The following is a 16,723-nucleotide window of genomic DNA, read 5'->3' as shown; positions in this document are numbered from 1 at the left end:
ACCAATTCGCTAACGATTTCTGCTTAGTTGAGGAGACATGTCGTGGAATCAAATTTTAGATTCCCCATGTCTCTATTAACATCTTTTTCAACGTCTGGCTATGCCTTGCAATTTATAGAAGACTCAGAATAAGGCAGTTATCTGAATTGTGTTTCGAAACTATTTTACGGATTTAATATCAGATGTCGCTATTGCGTCCGTTTCGAAGCTATTTTATTGTTGCTTCTTAAGACAGGAAACTGATGGGCTTTATTAAAGCGAAATACGCATAAACAGGTACATAGACGATTTGTACGTAAAATGGAATCTTTACTGTCTTTTTCAAACATATATATATATATATATATATATATATATATATATATATATATATATATATATATATATATATATATATATATATATATACATCTAGCGGTTAATGTAAGCTCCGTTCTAAAACGGTATTATACTAACTCCAGTAGAATATACACCGTGTATTTTATTATCTGAGTAGCGCTTTATGTAGACTCCGACCAACACGTAGGATTAAGTGGACTCCACAAAAGGATAAACCATTTGTGGGATCCGTATTTACGATATTGCATATACTTCTAAACTCCTGCGATGTTGCCAATAATTGTATTAGTAGTAGATTTTCAAATTCTACAGCAGGTACATTCTGGAACTGGAAATTTATTTAAATATCCATTAATTTAATCATGGAGGAATTTGAGGACTATTTGGCTAATTTATGTAGTTAAATATAAATTGTTAACCGACATATACCTTTATTTTACTTTTTAGTTTTAATAAACAAGGCGGTAATTTATATTACTTGTTTTATATATTTTTAAACATAAGAAAGTGTCTATTATAAACGTGGAAAAGTTAAGTTTCCATTTTTATTAATTAGTATTTTTTATTAAAAGGCATTGTCACTAAAACATTTAGTTCATAAATGTACGTACATCGGATAGAGTAATCGTGTAACAGTTTATGAAAGTAGAAGCCCCTTTGGTAGGACTATAATGCTTGTTTTCCTATTAATATAATTAAAGAAAACTCAAACAATAGGAAGATCTTTGTAATTTTTGGATTCCTGCAGTTTAAGACATGCAAAGTTTGTTTTATAGCGTAGTTGAATTTAAACTACAATAATTTATAAATCTATCTTTAATAACATACTTTTTTACTGCCTAATTTCAATAGATATGTCGATTTTTAATTAAAATATTTAATGCATTAAAGTCGCGTAGAGATTTTCACTAAACATTTAATTTTAAAGCTATTATTCTAATAGTCCAAAAAAAAGTATAAAAGTCTAGGGAATTCAATATCCCACTATGGATTTGTTTTATAGATTATCGTAAAGCGTTCGACAGAGTCAAATGGATACACTTATGACTGATACTAAAAGAATTGGGTGTACAACAACACCTAATTTTGCTTATAACTGAACTGTACGAACACACTACTGGACCATTTAAACTAACATTAAAAGAAGATTGAAAATCAAAACGAAATATAAGTATCTGGGAAAAATTTCTCAAACAATATTAATATTAAAAGGGACTTTAAAGAGCATCTGATAAAGCATGCTAAACCTTAAGGCGACTAAACCACACAAAATGGTTATTTGAGAAAAATTATAGCTCGTTCCAGAAAGAATTGTAAATATAAACATTAATGTAGATTAAGAAGAAACGCTGAAGAAAAAAACAGTAGCGGTTAGCCTAAATAAAGAAAGGCAAAAAGAAGATGTAATTTGATGTTTTGAAAAAATCTGATCCGAAAACTGTATGAAAAACATCTCATAGTATAGATATAGAGCGCGGCGGTGCCTCTGCCGTTTGGCGGCCTATATCGGAAACTTTTACTACCATTTGACTATTTGTGTACAATTTTGTGTATGGTTAAGTGACACACCACAAAAAGTGTTTTTATTTTCTCTTTTGTTCAACAATTAAAATGTATTGCTATACTTCTAGATGTTCCAATACAATAAAGGATAATAAACATAAAGCACAGGGTAAAAATTTTTATTATTTTCTATGCGCTAGTTATTATAAACACATAAGCTATACTACAATTAAAAACTATGACCACTATGAAAAATATACGGTAGACTATGACTACATTTGTGCTTTAGAACTATAGTAAGAACAAGATAAAAATCTAAATTCCTTCATAATTATATTAACGAGAAGTTTATAAAACTTTTGTTCGTTATCAGTAAGAGAAAGCGCATTTCAGAATATATTATGAAAAATGTTGTTGATATTACAATATCAGATGATAGGAATACAAAAATAAAAAACAACTTACCTTTTCAAAACAACAATCAATCACTTCATTTTATCACGAAAAATTTAAAAATTGCAATGTAATTGAACCCATTTTGCGAGCTATAGTTGCATTGATACTTATGTGGCAATTAGCTGTAAAGTCATTAGTCTTTCGCGTCGTATCATATTTTCCTAATATTTTTGTAGGCAAGCGGTTTAGTTTGTGTAATATAATATCCCCAATTTGTCTCATAATATTTAGTTTTCAAAACAGCTGTTAATAATTCGTTCACATTTTTTAAAGCTCTTTGCAATACATTTGAAAATAAGTCGACAGTAAGTTCTGCCATGGTATTTCATAGTTTTATTCTTATGATTATATCAGTGTTTGTTTAAAATCTATAAATAACTAATTTAATGTTTTTTTTTTGTATTCCCAACATTTCTAATTAACTGCCTAATAGTCAATAATTGATTATTCACTCAATCGTTCCAGGTGTATTAGAAAAAATATTGTATATCCTAATAATTAATAGATATATAGCTTATATATAGCTTATATCGCTATAGTTTGTGCAGTACATTTTATTATCCCTTTTGTGTATGGTATGCTTTTCAGCAAGTTGGTACTTGCTCTTACTTCTAAATTGACAGATCAGCTGTTTAACTGCCTGTACTGAACTTTCTTCTTCATTTTGCAAATATATATAAAAATTAATAAAACTCTGACATACCGTTAATTAAAATATTGGATACCCTATACTATTCAATCAACGGAAATACTAAGATCACACGGGGAGAATCTGTCCCTATCTAATTAGCCCTTTTCGGTCCATCTTTGGACATAGGCCTTCCCAATCCTTTTCCATTCTTCTCTGTCTGTCGGTATAGTCATCCACCTAGAGCCCACGTGCTTCTTGATATCATCTGCCCATCTCATTTGGGGCCTTCCTCTGCTTCGTTTACATTCCCACGGTCTCCAACTTATAAGAATTTTGTTCCATCGGTCTTCTTTTTGTCTTATATTGTGCCCGGCAAATCTCCATTTCAATTTTGCAACTTCTTGTCTAACATCCCTCACTTTTGTTTTCTCTCTTATCCACTCGTTTCTCTTTTTATCCATTAGTCTTATGTGCAACATTTGTCTTTTCATTGCTCTTCGGGTTTTTATGGTTATGTCCATGTTTGCTTTTGTAAATGTCCACGTTTGAGAACCATAAGTTAGAACAGGGAGTACGCATTGATTGTATACTTTAGTCTTAAGATGCTGTGGATATCTTTTGTTTTTAAGAATGTAGCTTAGTTTGCCAAATGCCGCCCATGCCAGTCTAACTCGTCTTTTTATCTCTGCTGTTTGGTTTTCTTTGTTACGTTTTATAGTTTGACCCAGATATATATAATCCTGAACTTGTTCTACTTCATCTTGTCCGATCCTCATTGTGATGTTTTCATCTGTATTTGTTATAATTTTGGTCTTGCTGTAATTCATAAAAAGGCCTATCTTTCCAGCTTCTACGTCCAGTTCTTTCATCATTTCAAATAATTCTTCTCATTTATCTGTTATCAATGCGATGTCATCAGCGTATATTAGATGGTTCAAGCGTTGTCCACAAATTTTTATACCTTTTTCTTCCCATTCTAATCTTTTAAAAATATCTTCCAGAGCCTGATTGAAAAGTTTCGGTGATATTGTGTCTCACGCCTCTATTTATTTGTATTGATTTTGTTTATTCATATCCTTTAATTGTTGTTTTGGCTTCCTTATCTGTGGTCAATTCTGCTGTTAATCAAAGAACTTTTCACTGCCCAATGTTCGACACTGTCGAAAGCCTTTTCGAAATCTATGAACGCTATATATAGAGGAATATGGTATTCATTTGCTCGTTCTATAAGTATTTTCATACTTAGTAAATGGTCACTTTTGCTGAATCCCTTTCTAAAACCAGCTTGTTGGGTATCCATCGAATTTTGTCGTCAATCTATTGGTTAAAATTTTTGTTGGGAGTTTATACATTACATTGAGGAGTGTTATGAGACGGTAGTTTTTTATGTCTGCTTTATCCCCTTTCTTGTGTAGGATAATGGTTACGGATTCCTTCCAGTTGTTTGGGATTCTTTTTTCTTTTAATATCTTGTTAAAAAGGGAATGTAGAGTGTTAATTACCACTTTTCCACCATATTTCAGCGTATCTGCAGTTATCCCATCTTTTCCAGGCGATTTGTTGTTTTTCATTTCTTTCAATGCCTTCTTTATTTCTGATTTGCTTATTTCTGGCTATAGCTCTGAGTTGACATTTTTTACTTTAGCCTTAAGTTGGTTTTTATTTGTTTCTGGTGGTTCCTTTTTTGTTTTGTATAGTTCTGAGTAGAAATGGTGGATAATATTTATAATGTCATCTTTAATGTTTGTTTCTAGTCCGTTTTCATCTTTTATTTTGTTTATTTCACACTTACCTAATTTCGGTCTTAAGCATTTCATATTTTTGTTGTTTTGTATTACCTTTTCTATTTTTATTTCTTGTTCTTTTCTCTTATTTTCTCTTATCATTCTGCTTATTGTTTTATTGATTTCTACATATTCTATAGCGTCCTTCTTTTATCCATAAGCTTCTTTGTTTCTGTTGATATATAGTTGTTCTTTTTTAGATCCTTTTTTGCTATTTCTAGTAGATAGACTACCTGTGTCTGGGGCCATCCCCTAAATCGCATCCCCTAAAATCGCAACCCCCGGTTGCAAATGCCGAACGGCTTAACGTAGGATGACGTACGAGGGCTCGTTGGAAAGGGGATGAAAAATGGGGTTGAACGCAGTATGTGCCGTGCGCATCGGAGCATGCCAAAAGGTCATTACGTCATATCTTTGGTTCTATTGGTCCAATCGTGACGTACGAGGGCTCGTTGGAACGGGGAGGAGACGGGGACACAAAAAACAAAGATGGCAGCATTGCCAAATGGGCGCTAGAATGTATCTTTGTTGCTATTGGCATGATTTTGACGTATGAGGTGTCAAATGAAAGCGTAGGTGACACACAGAAGCCATGTCAACGATCAGTATGAACATTATTCTTCTTCTTCTTCTTCTTGTCCATACAGTGCCTAATAGAACGTGACATCCGACGTAGAACGCGACATTCGACGTAGAACGTGACATCCGACGTAGAACGTGACATTCGACGCAGGACGTGACATTCGACGTAGAACGTGACAGTTATGTGACATTCAACGCAGGACGTTGCTTAACATACATACAGAGTAATGGAATTTAAATAAAAACAACATCATCATAAACGGAGCATTTTTATTCGTATATAGTTACAATTTTGTTTAACAAAGTTCTTAATTGTTTTAATAGCCCGTCGTTGGGGCAGGGTATCCCAAAAAGTTCCCAGCTAAACGTTCCTGCTGCTACAACTTTACGTGTGTATTCGCTGTACTTATAATAGGTGTTGTTCTGAAAAAAGTAAATAAACCCATCAGTATAGCGGAATGCTGATGTTATTGTATCTGGTAGTCCGGGTAAGAGATAATTCATGGGTCCACGGTTTAAGACATCTCCAGCTTCATTAAATTCAATATAAGAATCATCATTGTATAATAAATACGTTTGACCGCTGTTTGTTTGAAATAATGCATTTATTTTGGTTCTCGCAGGTATAGAAGGAAACATAAAACGTTTTTGAAGTTTTAAATTGGGGAAAGATGCAGCGTAATACTGATTATTGCGTATAGTTACTAAGTGTCCCTCGGAATTCTGAAAAACATGTGAAACGTGCGTAGACCTCAACTCTTTAGGGAGATAATCGGTAATTAATTCGGGATGTTTTGGAAGGCGCATTTCATTTAAATCAAACTTCCATATATACGGACCATATCCAACGTACATTCTATAATTTGGAAACTGAGGAGAAGTAGCTAGAAACATGAAATCTGGATACGGAATTAGACATAATATGTTTTGTATTGCAGGTGTGGTCGTTGTTGTTGTTGGCAAAGAGGTCCTGTGTTTGATGGTAGATGTTTTCGACATATGGTTCTTGTTGTGCGAAAGTGGTGTTTGTGCTAGCGTAACTGGTGTTGTTGTTGGTATGTAAGAGGGTGTTGTTTTTGGTCCATATAGATTACTCATTGCCTTTTTATCATCATCACCAAAAGGTGGTACATCTTGTTGATACCAAGGATACATAATAGACGAATCAATAGTACTGTGTGCTAGTCCGAGAGAATGACCAATTTCATGCATTAGGACAGCCAAAAAATTGACTTCACCATTGGGAGCGCTGCCATTTCCTACATACCACCGTTCATTAGCATCAAGATGAATTTCGGTACACTCTCCGTGTGCGCTTGGAAAGTATGCGTGAGCCAATACTTTTCCAGGACCATCGAAATTAAATGAACATTTAGAGGTTCCTTGACAACTTGCTCGAAAATTATGAGTATCTGGTACCACAGTTATAGTAATATCAGGCCTCGGAGAAGGTATTATTACTTGTTTAAACTTTAAATTAGATATTGTCTCCCATCTAGCGAAAGCTTCTGCAGCAAGATTTATATAATCGGGATTACTAATAGCCTGAGGGAAATACCAGCGTAAAGTCGTTTTATTCCACTTCGAACGAATGGCATAGTTATTGTCGCCAACAGAACATCGAGGCTTATTCATCATCATATTTATAGTATCATTATTTAATGTTCCAGTCACAGGGAGATTGTATTTTTCCTGAAAGGCAACTAGAACCATATCTATACTAGAAAGAGCATTATTGGATGTATTTAGATATCCGAAACGTTTAAGAAAAGAACTAGCATACTCCAGAGTGCTATTCTGTGCGCACACAGATACAGAGAGCAACAATAAGACATGTAAACAGACCAGCATCTTGATTTATACTAATTTCCAAAAATTGGTACTATAGTTATTTATACAAAATTCACAAAAACAGAATTATATACTGAAATATTTAAAATATAATAATATGTTAAAATAGTGCATTTGTTAGCAAACAGGATGAAGCCTCGTGATAACGCGGTACCGCATAATTCAAAACACGTAAACAAGTGTGATAACAAATTTTATTTTAATCATTGGAAAAACAAGTACACCGGAAAGAAAACCGCAGTTGCTACATTTTGTAAAATGTATGATGATAACAGCAACCACATTAACAAAATTCTAAATTGATAACAACGATTCGCTTACCGCAATATCTATTTATTGTATACCATAAAAATTAGTTAAAGAAATAAAAATAAATATATAAATATGAGCATTTCTAGAACACAAGGTGTTGCTTATCAATGAAACGAATCAGTTGATGGTACCGTAGGCGCATTAGGTTGACGCAACTTGGGTTCGCGTGGGGCGATATGCTGCTCTGTTCTTTAAAAGACCGAGGAGCGCATACGGTGTCACAGTTCGCATCACAAACATACAACATCAACAACAAGTTCGCAGTAGTCAAGACGGTGTGCAGTGACTTACAGATATCTGATAAAGGTAAGCGGTGTTTGTCTTTTTATATATTTATTATGTCCTTTTTATCATTGTGTATGCTTTAAAACAGTTCACGACTGCTATTTGTATAAGAATTGTTTTCTTGTTTCTTGTGTATTTCGATTTCACATAGTATTTTTCTTAAAATGGTTGCTTGTATTTTAGATGGATCTAACCAAATTAAATGCATCCTCGTGTATTGCAGAGAGAAAACCGGCAATAAAACTAAACGAGTTGCCACTTAATACGCCACAGAAAATACTATCGGCAAAGATAGTGAAAAGTAAATTTGGACAAGCTGTTTTGCTGGAGCTAGCAGAGAGCGTCACGTTTCTACCAGAGCGAGTGACAGAAGTCTACAGCCCATATTTGGAGTACTTTTCCAATCAGAAATACTCAATAATATACGAGGGAACGGTTGCAGCAGGAAAACATCCAGCCCAATCATTTAGAATAGTAGAAAATTAGATTAGAGAGGTGAGTGATTTTTTCTTCTTATTTTGTGTGTGAGTAGCCATCATGCATATAAAACAAGTGATTAAACAGTCTGATGATTTGATGCACATTATTAAAAAGCTTAGTAAAATAATTTTCGATAAATTCACTGAAAGAGATCGTAAAGTTTGGACAAGACGGTTAAATAGTCAAATTTTTAGATGTAGTAAAGTAATTAAAAACAATAGACTATCCGTAGGAACAGTTAGAAAATTGCAAACTTACATAGGACATTTTAAGCATTTTAGACAAATTATTTTAAATTTCAATAATAAGTACGTTGGGTTGGGGCTGAATTCAAAATTACGCAATAGAGTTAAATGGGAAAATGTTATTTCGTGTTTTGCTAGTCGAATTAAAACTGGAGTTATAGTTAATTTAGTGCATAAGGACTTAACACAGTTCCTAAATGATTGTTATATTATTGTTAGTAGAAAAATTAAAATTATTTTAAAAACAAATAGAATTCTTAAAGTCAATACTACATTTTGCGGCGAATTCATTAAAAAATCGAGTGATACCGAAAGTTTAGATTTAAAATATTTTAACACTAAAAATGCTATTATAGACACATCGACCGATTTACATCTTTGGTTTAGTGAAAATGTTAAGGATAAAATTTTTACAAAGCTGTCTGAATTTGCAGAAAAAGATTCGGGTGCTGCTCTGTCTAAAGTAATCTCATTAGAAGTTAATATTAATAAAGTAGAAATAGGAAACGGTTCATCGTTCATTGACTTGCCAATAGAGATTCAGAAAAAACGAGCGTGCATTAATGTGCATAATTTCGATCAGGCCTGCTTTTATTGGTCAATAGTTAGCGCTCTGTATCCTGTTAACAAACATGAACATGCTGGAAGAGTTTCGAAATATCCACATTATTCTACTGTTTTGCAAACGGATAAATTAGAAAGCCCAATGCCATTAAACCAAATTTCAAAATTCGAAAAATTAAACGCCATATCAGTTAATGTTTTTGTCTTAGAATTAAATGTAGTTAAGGACAAACAATTTTACGAAGTAATACCTGCCAGACTGACACCGCAAAAGATGGAAAAGCATGTTAATTTGCTGCTAGTACAAGATAAATATTTTCCAAAATTAAACGATTACGATGTTCTTCCAGAAGATGACGATCAGACTGAAATACGCCTTCATTATTGTTGGATTAAAGATTTGGGAAAATTAGTAAAATCGCAATTAAACAAAGACACATATAAAAAATATATATGTGATAGATGTTTGAACTATTTTAGCAGTGAAAGCAAACTAGCAGAGCACGAAGAAATATGTTCAGATGTGAATAAATGCAGAATGACTGTTCCTAAATACGATCATGTGGCTTTTCGCAATTTTACATACAAACAAACAACTCCGTTTATAGTTTATGCCGATTTTGAATGCCAATTACATAATTTTACAGATTCCAATGTCACAGTGAGTAAAACAGCAAAATATCAGAAACATGTACCTTTTAGTGCAGGTTATTATTTGAAATGTGCTTACGATGATAGTTTATCTTATTTTAATAGCTATAGAGGTGAAAATTGCATGGAGTGGTTCGCAAAAGAAATGGCCGAAATTTCCACATTTGTAAATTCCAAAATAAAGACAATTGTACCTATGGTCGAAAAGCCCAACACAAATATGGCAACTTTGTGCCATATTTGTGGCAAACGCTTTATGGCTACAGATACAATTGTTGTAGATCACGATCATTTTACGGGACAAGTACGGGGATTTGCGCACCAAGCATGTAATTTAAACTTTAAAAAATTGTTTGTCGTCCCAATCGTATTTCATAATTTTAGTGGCTACGACTCGCATTTTATGATTATAGATCTTTGCAAGCATGGGCACTTGAGCTTACTTCCCATTAATAAAGAAAAATATATTTCATTTACATTACAATCTGACGAACATCAAATTAAATTACGATTTATTGATTCACTTAGATTTATGGGAGCTTCACTCGATGAATTGGCATCTCTTTTAGATATATCAGAAAAGAAGATTTTAAAACGAGAATTTAGTCAAGTAGATAATGATACATTTAATTTGTTAACTTGTAAAGGAGTATTTTGTTACGATTATATTGATAGTTTGGAAAAATTGAATGAAACTTCTTTACCCACAATTAACCATTTTTATAATAAGTTAAATAATGAATACATTAGTGAAGAGAAGTATGCTCATGCCCAAAATGTTTGGCAGAAATTTAATTGTAAAAATTTGGGGGAATACAGCGATTTGTATTTAAAAACAGATATTCTGCTGTTGGCTGATGTGTTTGAGCAGTTTCGACAAAAATGTCGAGACACATATAAATTAGATCCAGCATGGTATTATACTATGCCAGGATACACTTGGGATTGTATGTTGAGATACACACAATGTAAATTAGAATTGCTAAAAGATGTAGATATGATCTTGTTTATGGAAAAAGCCATAAGAGGTGGGATATCTGTTTGTAGCAACAGATATTCGGAGGCCAACAACAAATACATTTCGTCGTATGATCCCACACGGCCCTCTAAGTACATCCTCTATTTAGATGTAAATAATCTGTATGGCTGGGCCATGAGTGAAGCTTTACCAATAGGAGGATTCAAGTGGATCGAAGACGTAACCAAATTTGGTGTTGGTAATCTTCCCGAAGGCCATATAGATATTATGTCAATACAGGATGATGCAAAGGAGGGCTATTTTTTCCAAGTTGACTTGGAGTATCCACGTGAATTACACGACAAACATAAAGATTTTCCATTTGCTGCCGAACACCGCATTCCGCCCGGTTCAAAATTAGCAAAGTTAATACCAACCTTATATCACAAAACCAAATATATTATGCATTATAGAAATCTTAAACAGGCATTAGCCAACGGGTTAATTTTAACAAAAATACATAAAGTTTTGAAATTTAATCAATCTGCGTGGCTGCGACCGTATATCGAGTTAAATACAAATTTACGGGCGGCAGCCACCAACAGTTTTGAGAAAAATTTGTTCAAATTAATGAATAATGCTGTGTTCGGCAAGACCATGGAGAACATAAGACGTCATCGTATTGTAAAATTATGTAAAAAGTGGCATGGAAGGTACGGAGCCAAAAATTTGATTGCGAGTAGTCGATTTCACAGTCGTACGATCTTTAGCGAAAATTTGGTAGCTATCGAACTTAAGAAATCAGAAGTATGTTTTAATAAACCCCTGTATATAGGCGCAGCAATCCTCGATATATCCAAATTATGTATGTATGATTTTCACTACAACTTTATGCTTCCAACGATGGGAGAGAAAAACTGTTCATTGCTGTACATGGATACAGATAGCTTTATTTATGAATTGCAATGTTCAGATGCATATAGAGAGGTTTTAAAGGCGCATCCAAGTAAATTCGATACCTCAGACTATGCCGAAAACAACCCATACGAAATAGAAAGGTTAAATAAAAAAATCCCCGGATTAATGAAGGACGAGGCAAATGGGAAAATAATTACACATTTTATTGGATTACGATCAAAAATGTACACATTTAAACTGCAAATAACTGACGAGGAGAGGGAAAAAGAGAGACAGCGTCTAGAAAGAAAACAACTAAACAAAGAGATAATTGAATGTGACATAGGAAATTTGGGAATAACGAAAAAAGCAAAAGGAGTGAAATATAACGTCGTTCGAAATAAAATTACGTACGAAGACTATGAAAAATGTCTTAAAGAATTCAAACTTCAAACCGCGAGCCAAAGATGTATTCGGTCGTACCAACACTCAGTATTCAGCATCGAGCAATCCAAAACGGCTCTAAGTCCTTATGACGATAAGAGGTACTTAATACCAAAATCATTTAATACGCTTCCGTGGGGACATTATCTTGTTGAATAACATGTATTTGTTGTTGCAGAAAAAAAAAAACAGCAGGATGGTACCAACACTACGCACACAATCTATAAAAACTATTTGTGAAAATATTTTGGACATAACTGACTTTGTTGAAATATCTCCTCTACCGTGGAGTCTTACTTTAGAAATTTGTAATAATTATAGTATTTATCGCTTTCGAAAATTATATGAATCTGATTATTTGCATCTAATACAAATATGCGATCAAATGAATTTTGAACAAAGAAAACATGAAAGTGAAGCAGAAAGAATTCATCTTTGTGGATCACATTATAAAGAAAGAGAATTTAATATGTATTGTGTCCGTTATTCTGCATTTGTAGCAGATGATATTGCTTTAAACTTTTGTTTTGGTTGTTATGAACGTTTCCGAAACGTACTGAAATTAAAAAATAAATGCTATGGCTATGAACAGGTTGTTAGTTGGGATGAACATCATGAATATGCCATAAAATATTTGTATGATGTAGCAGATAATTGGTGTCAAAATTCATTTGATCATGTCTTGTTTGATACTACCTGGACCGTTCAATGTACATGCTCTTTGCATAAATAATTATCTTCTTTTAGTATATGGCTACTCATAAGATCACACAAAAAAAAAAGGAAAGATCACTTATCGCAAAGTTTTTGTAAATTGTAGTTTTTGTAAATATAAAAAATAGTATTAATTTTATAATGTAAGTTTTAATAATAAATTTGTGTAATCTTACATTTTTTGGTTTTATTTATGTTAGATTACAAATAAAAGACAACATATTTATATTAATATTATTTATTCAGTTAAATCATTTACAACTTTAATTTTATAATAATATACAAATTCCTTTAAAGCTAAACTTAACAAAGTGTTTGGACAAATATTGCAATATGCTGCGAAGGCTTCAACTGGTCCATGTAAAGAGTCTATAGCACCAAAATTGTTCTTGATGAAAGTTGAAATGTTTATATAGTATTCGTGAAATTGTAAACTCTTTAACAGCACCACTCTATGCGACATCATGCTCTGGTCTGCTTCTATAATTTGGTTGACGTCATCTTCCCACAAATAAAATGCGGCTCCAAATTTCTCGATTGTCAGCAACTTTACATTTTCCATCACCAATTGTCTTAGTTTGCAAAAATCACCACACATAAATTCGATGGGATCATACTCATCTGCATAAGTCGGTAGATCTGCTTGGAAAAAATCACTCATTTTTTCTTTAAACCACTCAATTATGGCTTCCCACTCGAATGTGCTTAAACTGATTCTGTTAAAATTACCATGTTTACACAGAATGATGGATGGTGAAAAATCTCGAGCTGGAGATAGACCAATTTTTATATGGAGAGAGCTCATTGGATATGTAGTTTCCAATAAACAATATACTTCATTTGTGGCTGCTGCTTCAAATTTTGCCAATACTCGATCTAATTCGGCGCCAGGACTAGGCGGTTGACCATCTTCATCGTAGCCAAATTCTATACTAAATTCACTGCTATCATCATCGAAATTAACAGGTTGACTGTCATAACCACTATCTTGAGAGCTCATCATCTTCTTGTTTCGAATACCGTTGACGAAATGGGTGTAAACTGAACATCGTAGTTTGTCTTAAATTTATACTTTTGTCATTCCCCACTCCTTGTGGTTAATTGTAAGCCTTTTTTAGAAAAGTGTATGTCTACGCGGCGAATCGAAATATAGATCCTCAAACTATATTCGATTTATTTATCCAGCTGTTGTGTTTGCTATCCATTCCTAACCATTTCACATACATCTTATTGCCTTTTCGTCTGAGTACTTTTTCGACCAGGTATATGTCAGGGCTTGATGTTTTCTGCAATTCTTCTTCGTAAAAACCGCCACTAATCGGCGCACCTTGCATGTCTTCGAGCAAATACGTTATAGGATTTGTTATCTTAACTTGTACAATTTTAAATAATTCAGTAGTCCAATTGGGCGTGTATGCCTTTTCGAAGAAATGTTTTGCCTTTGATACACGTACAATGTCGCCAACTTTAAACTTTCGTGGACCGGCAATCTTTAAATGAGTATAACTTTTGTTTAAAATGGCTTTTTCGTTGGATTTGTTAACCTGAGACGGTTTGTATCCTGTTTTACTGTGTTTTGTGTTGTTGTATTCCTCGGTGATTATGGGTAGAGCATCTAACCATTTGTACGATCCATGTAAACTGAAATATTTGTACAATTTTGCTTTCAACGTTCTAATAACTCTTTCGCAAATAGCAGCTTTTTTGATCGTGTAGGTGCTGTAATGATTAATTTCATGTTTTTTCATTAAATTTTGAAATTTTCTGTTGTAAAATTCGGTTCCCTGATCAGATTGTAAGTTTTTTGGAACTCGTCGAGTATGAGCGAGAATATCCGAAAATGCCCGAGTAATTTCCTCACCAGTCTTCGTTTTTAGAGGACGTGTCCACACAAATTTTGAAAAACAATCAATTACCACTAGTATTAGTTTGTAATTTTTATTTTGATGTGCATAAGGACGCATTTCAGCCAAATCCATTTGCCACAAGTCATCGATTCCTTTGATTATTGTTCGACGACGAGGATAGTTTTTTCGTGCTGGTTTATGCAATTCGTTCACCACCTCTTTCTTTTCTTTAGACATTATTTTTTCATCACACCTTCCACTACCTTAAGACGTTTGTCTATATCCCATGAATGAACGCTATCTACTATGCTTTTTAATGATTGTTCCACTTGTTTTATCCTCTGTTCCAGCTTTATATCGTACATCGTATGCTTTGCAACTGTTTCTGCAGCAGATTTTAGATTGTTCTCCATATCCTTTTTCAGTGTATTCAAATCATCTTTGATTATTTTTTGTAACTTTTGCTCGAGCAGTGGAACTGTAGTTTTATGAAGCTCCTTTCTCACATCGTTTAGTCCGATTGCTAAATCCTGTATGTCATTAGTTTTTTGCTGCAATTTTTGCTCGAGAAGTGGAACTGTAGTTTTATGAAGCTCCTTTCTCACATCGTTTAGTCCGATTGCTATATCTTGTATGTCATTAGTTTTTTGCTGCAATATCACACCATGTGTTTGAATTAATGGATAGTGCAGGTTACGCAACTCATTGATTTGTTTATCAACGTATTTTTTCGTTGCAGCATCGTCATTGTCTGATGGATCCTTGACATTGCAAATTTTCACATTTTCGGCATTAATATTTCCGTCAGACGTATGTGGAAATGTAACTCGTGCCACCTTTTGGGCATTACTACTACTACTGTTACGAGAGTGATGACCGAATTTGTCGACACTCATAGTGGAAATGATACTGACATTCCCAGTTACTCTATTATATTAGCTTCTTTTAGTTCATTGATGATTGCTACGATTTCGTTGTCGAGAGATGTGTTGCCGGCGTCTTTCGAAGCCACCAATAGTTTAAGACGTTCAACTAACTCATTTGGATCATCCCAATAAATATACTCCATGGGAGCAGTGTTGTATGTTAAACGAGAGTCATCCAATCCCGTTCCTTTGGCCGTAGATGAAGATGATCGTGTTGTTGTTGCTGTTGTTTTCGTTCTGTGTTCGAGTTCTTTTTTGGATCGAGTTGCATGCTTTTTCATTGCTGCATCAGATGGTTTGAATAGAGGTTTAATAATAGAATGGTATTTTTCTCCACTAGAACCTTTAAGACGTCCTAAGGTATCCAGATGAATCTCTGTGTTTTTCAACAGTGTTTTATACTTTTGTAAATCCTCATCATTATACTGTTCAGGGTTGGCATAAAATAAAAGTTGATATAGACCTGGCGTACCACCTAACCTACGTTCTTCTAAATCACGTTCTCGAATTATTATTATGTCTCCATTGCGTTTGTCAAAGTTTATTCGACGTTTTCCCATTATCCAGCCACTAATAGAATCGTAAAATGGTCCATAGTTTTTATCAATTTTATCGTCTTTTATTAAATATTCTTTTATGTACTTGTGACTTATTGAAGGATATTGATCGATATATTCGTCTGTGGCATCCATCGGAATCTCGATTGGTTCTTGAATAATGTTTTCATTAGGTACCGCTAGATCGGGCGCATCAAGAAATACATCATCATCATCACCATTCTCCTCCTCCCCCTCCTCCTTTTTCACTTCTTCTTCTTTTTTAACTTGTTCAAACTTGTTAGTGATAGTATGATGTAACGTTTTTGATGATTGTGCAATATCTTTGAGAGGTTTCGAGAGTGGTTTAAACAGTTTATTTAGGGACTCATCTTGTTCTGTTCGGCCTAATTTCAATGCCAAATATTTTTTGCGAATTGATCTAGCCAATTCGGCGACTTTCTTCTTGCGAAGGGCAATGGCAACCGTATCATCTGACATTGTGATGACAACTAAACAATTATCTTACAATTTTATATATTTATCAAATCCTTTGCGATATCGGCCATTATTGAGAGCAAAATCTTTTATAATTACCAGAGTACCATACCTATCACACCAACATTCAGAACAAATTTTTTTAAATTCATCAAATGACATGTCGGGTGATACATGCTCATCAAATACATGCTTTAAATTTATCTCATCTTGCTTGAAT

At 33.7% G+C, this 16,723-nt stretch overlaps 2 protein-coding genes across 2 annotated transcripts in view; both read left to right on the top strand.

Annotated features, from left to right (window-relative positions):
* LOC140445543 (lysozyme-like) overlaps window positions 1-16,723 on the top strand; it is a 369,487-nt gene that overhangs the window by 18,201 nt on the left and 334,563 nt on the right.
* On the top strand, window positions 7,715-12,746 carry LOC140445542 (uncharacterized). Its single transcript, XM_072537638.1, has 2 exons — window positions 7,715-7,764; window positions 7,927-12,746. Exon 2 carries the CDS (start codon window positions 8,281-8,283, stop codon window positions 12,139-12,141), a length of 3,861 nt encoding a protein of 1,286 aa, XP_072393739.1. The 5' UTR covers window positions 7,715-7,764; window positions 7,927-8,280; the 3' UTR covers window positions 12,142-12,746.

Source organism: Diabrotica undecimpunctata, chromosome 7, assembly GCF_040954645.1.
Source record: "Diabrotica undecimpunctata isolate CICGRU chromosome 7, icDiaUnde3, whole genome shotgun sequence".
NCBI lineage: Eukaryota > Metazoa > Arthropoda > Insecta > Coleoptera > Chrysomelidae > Diabrotica > Diabrotica undecimpunctata.
This window is presented reverse-complemented; position numbering and strand designations above follow the sequence as displayed.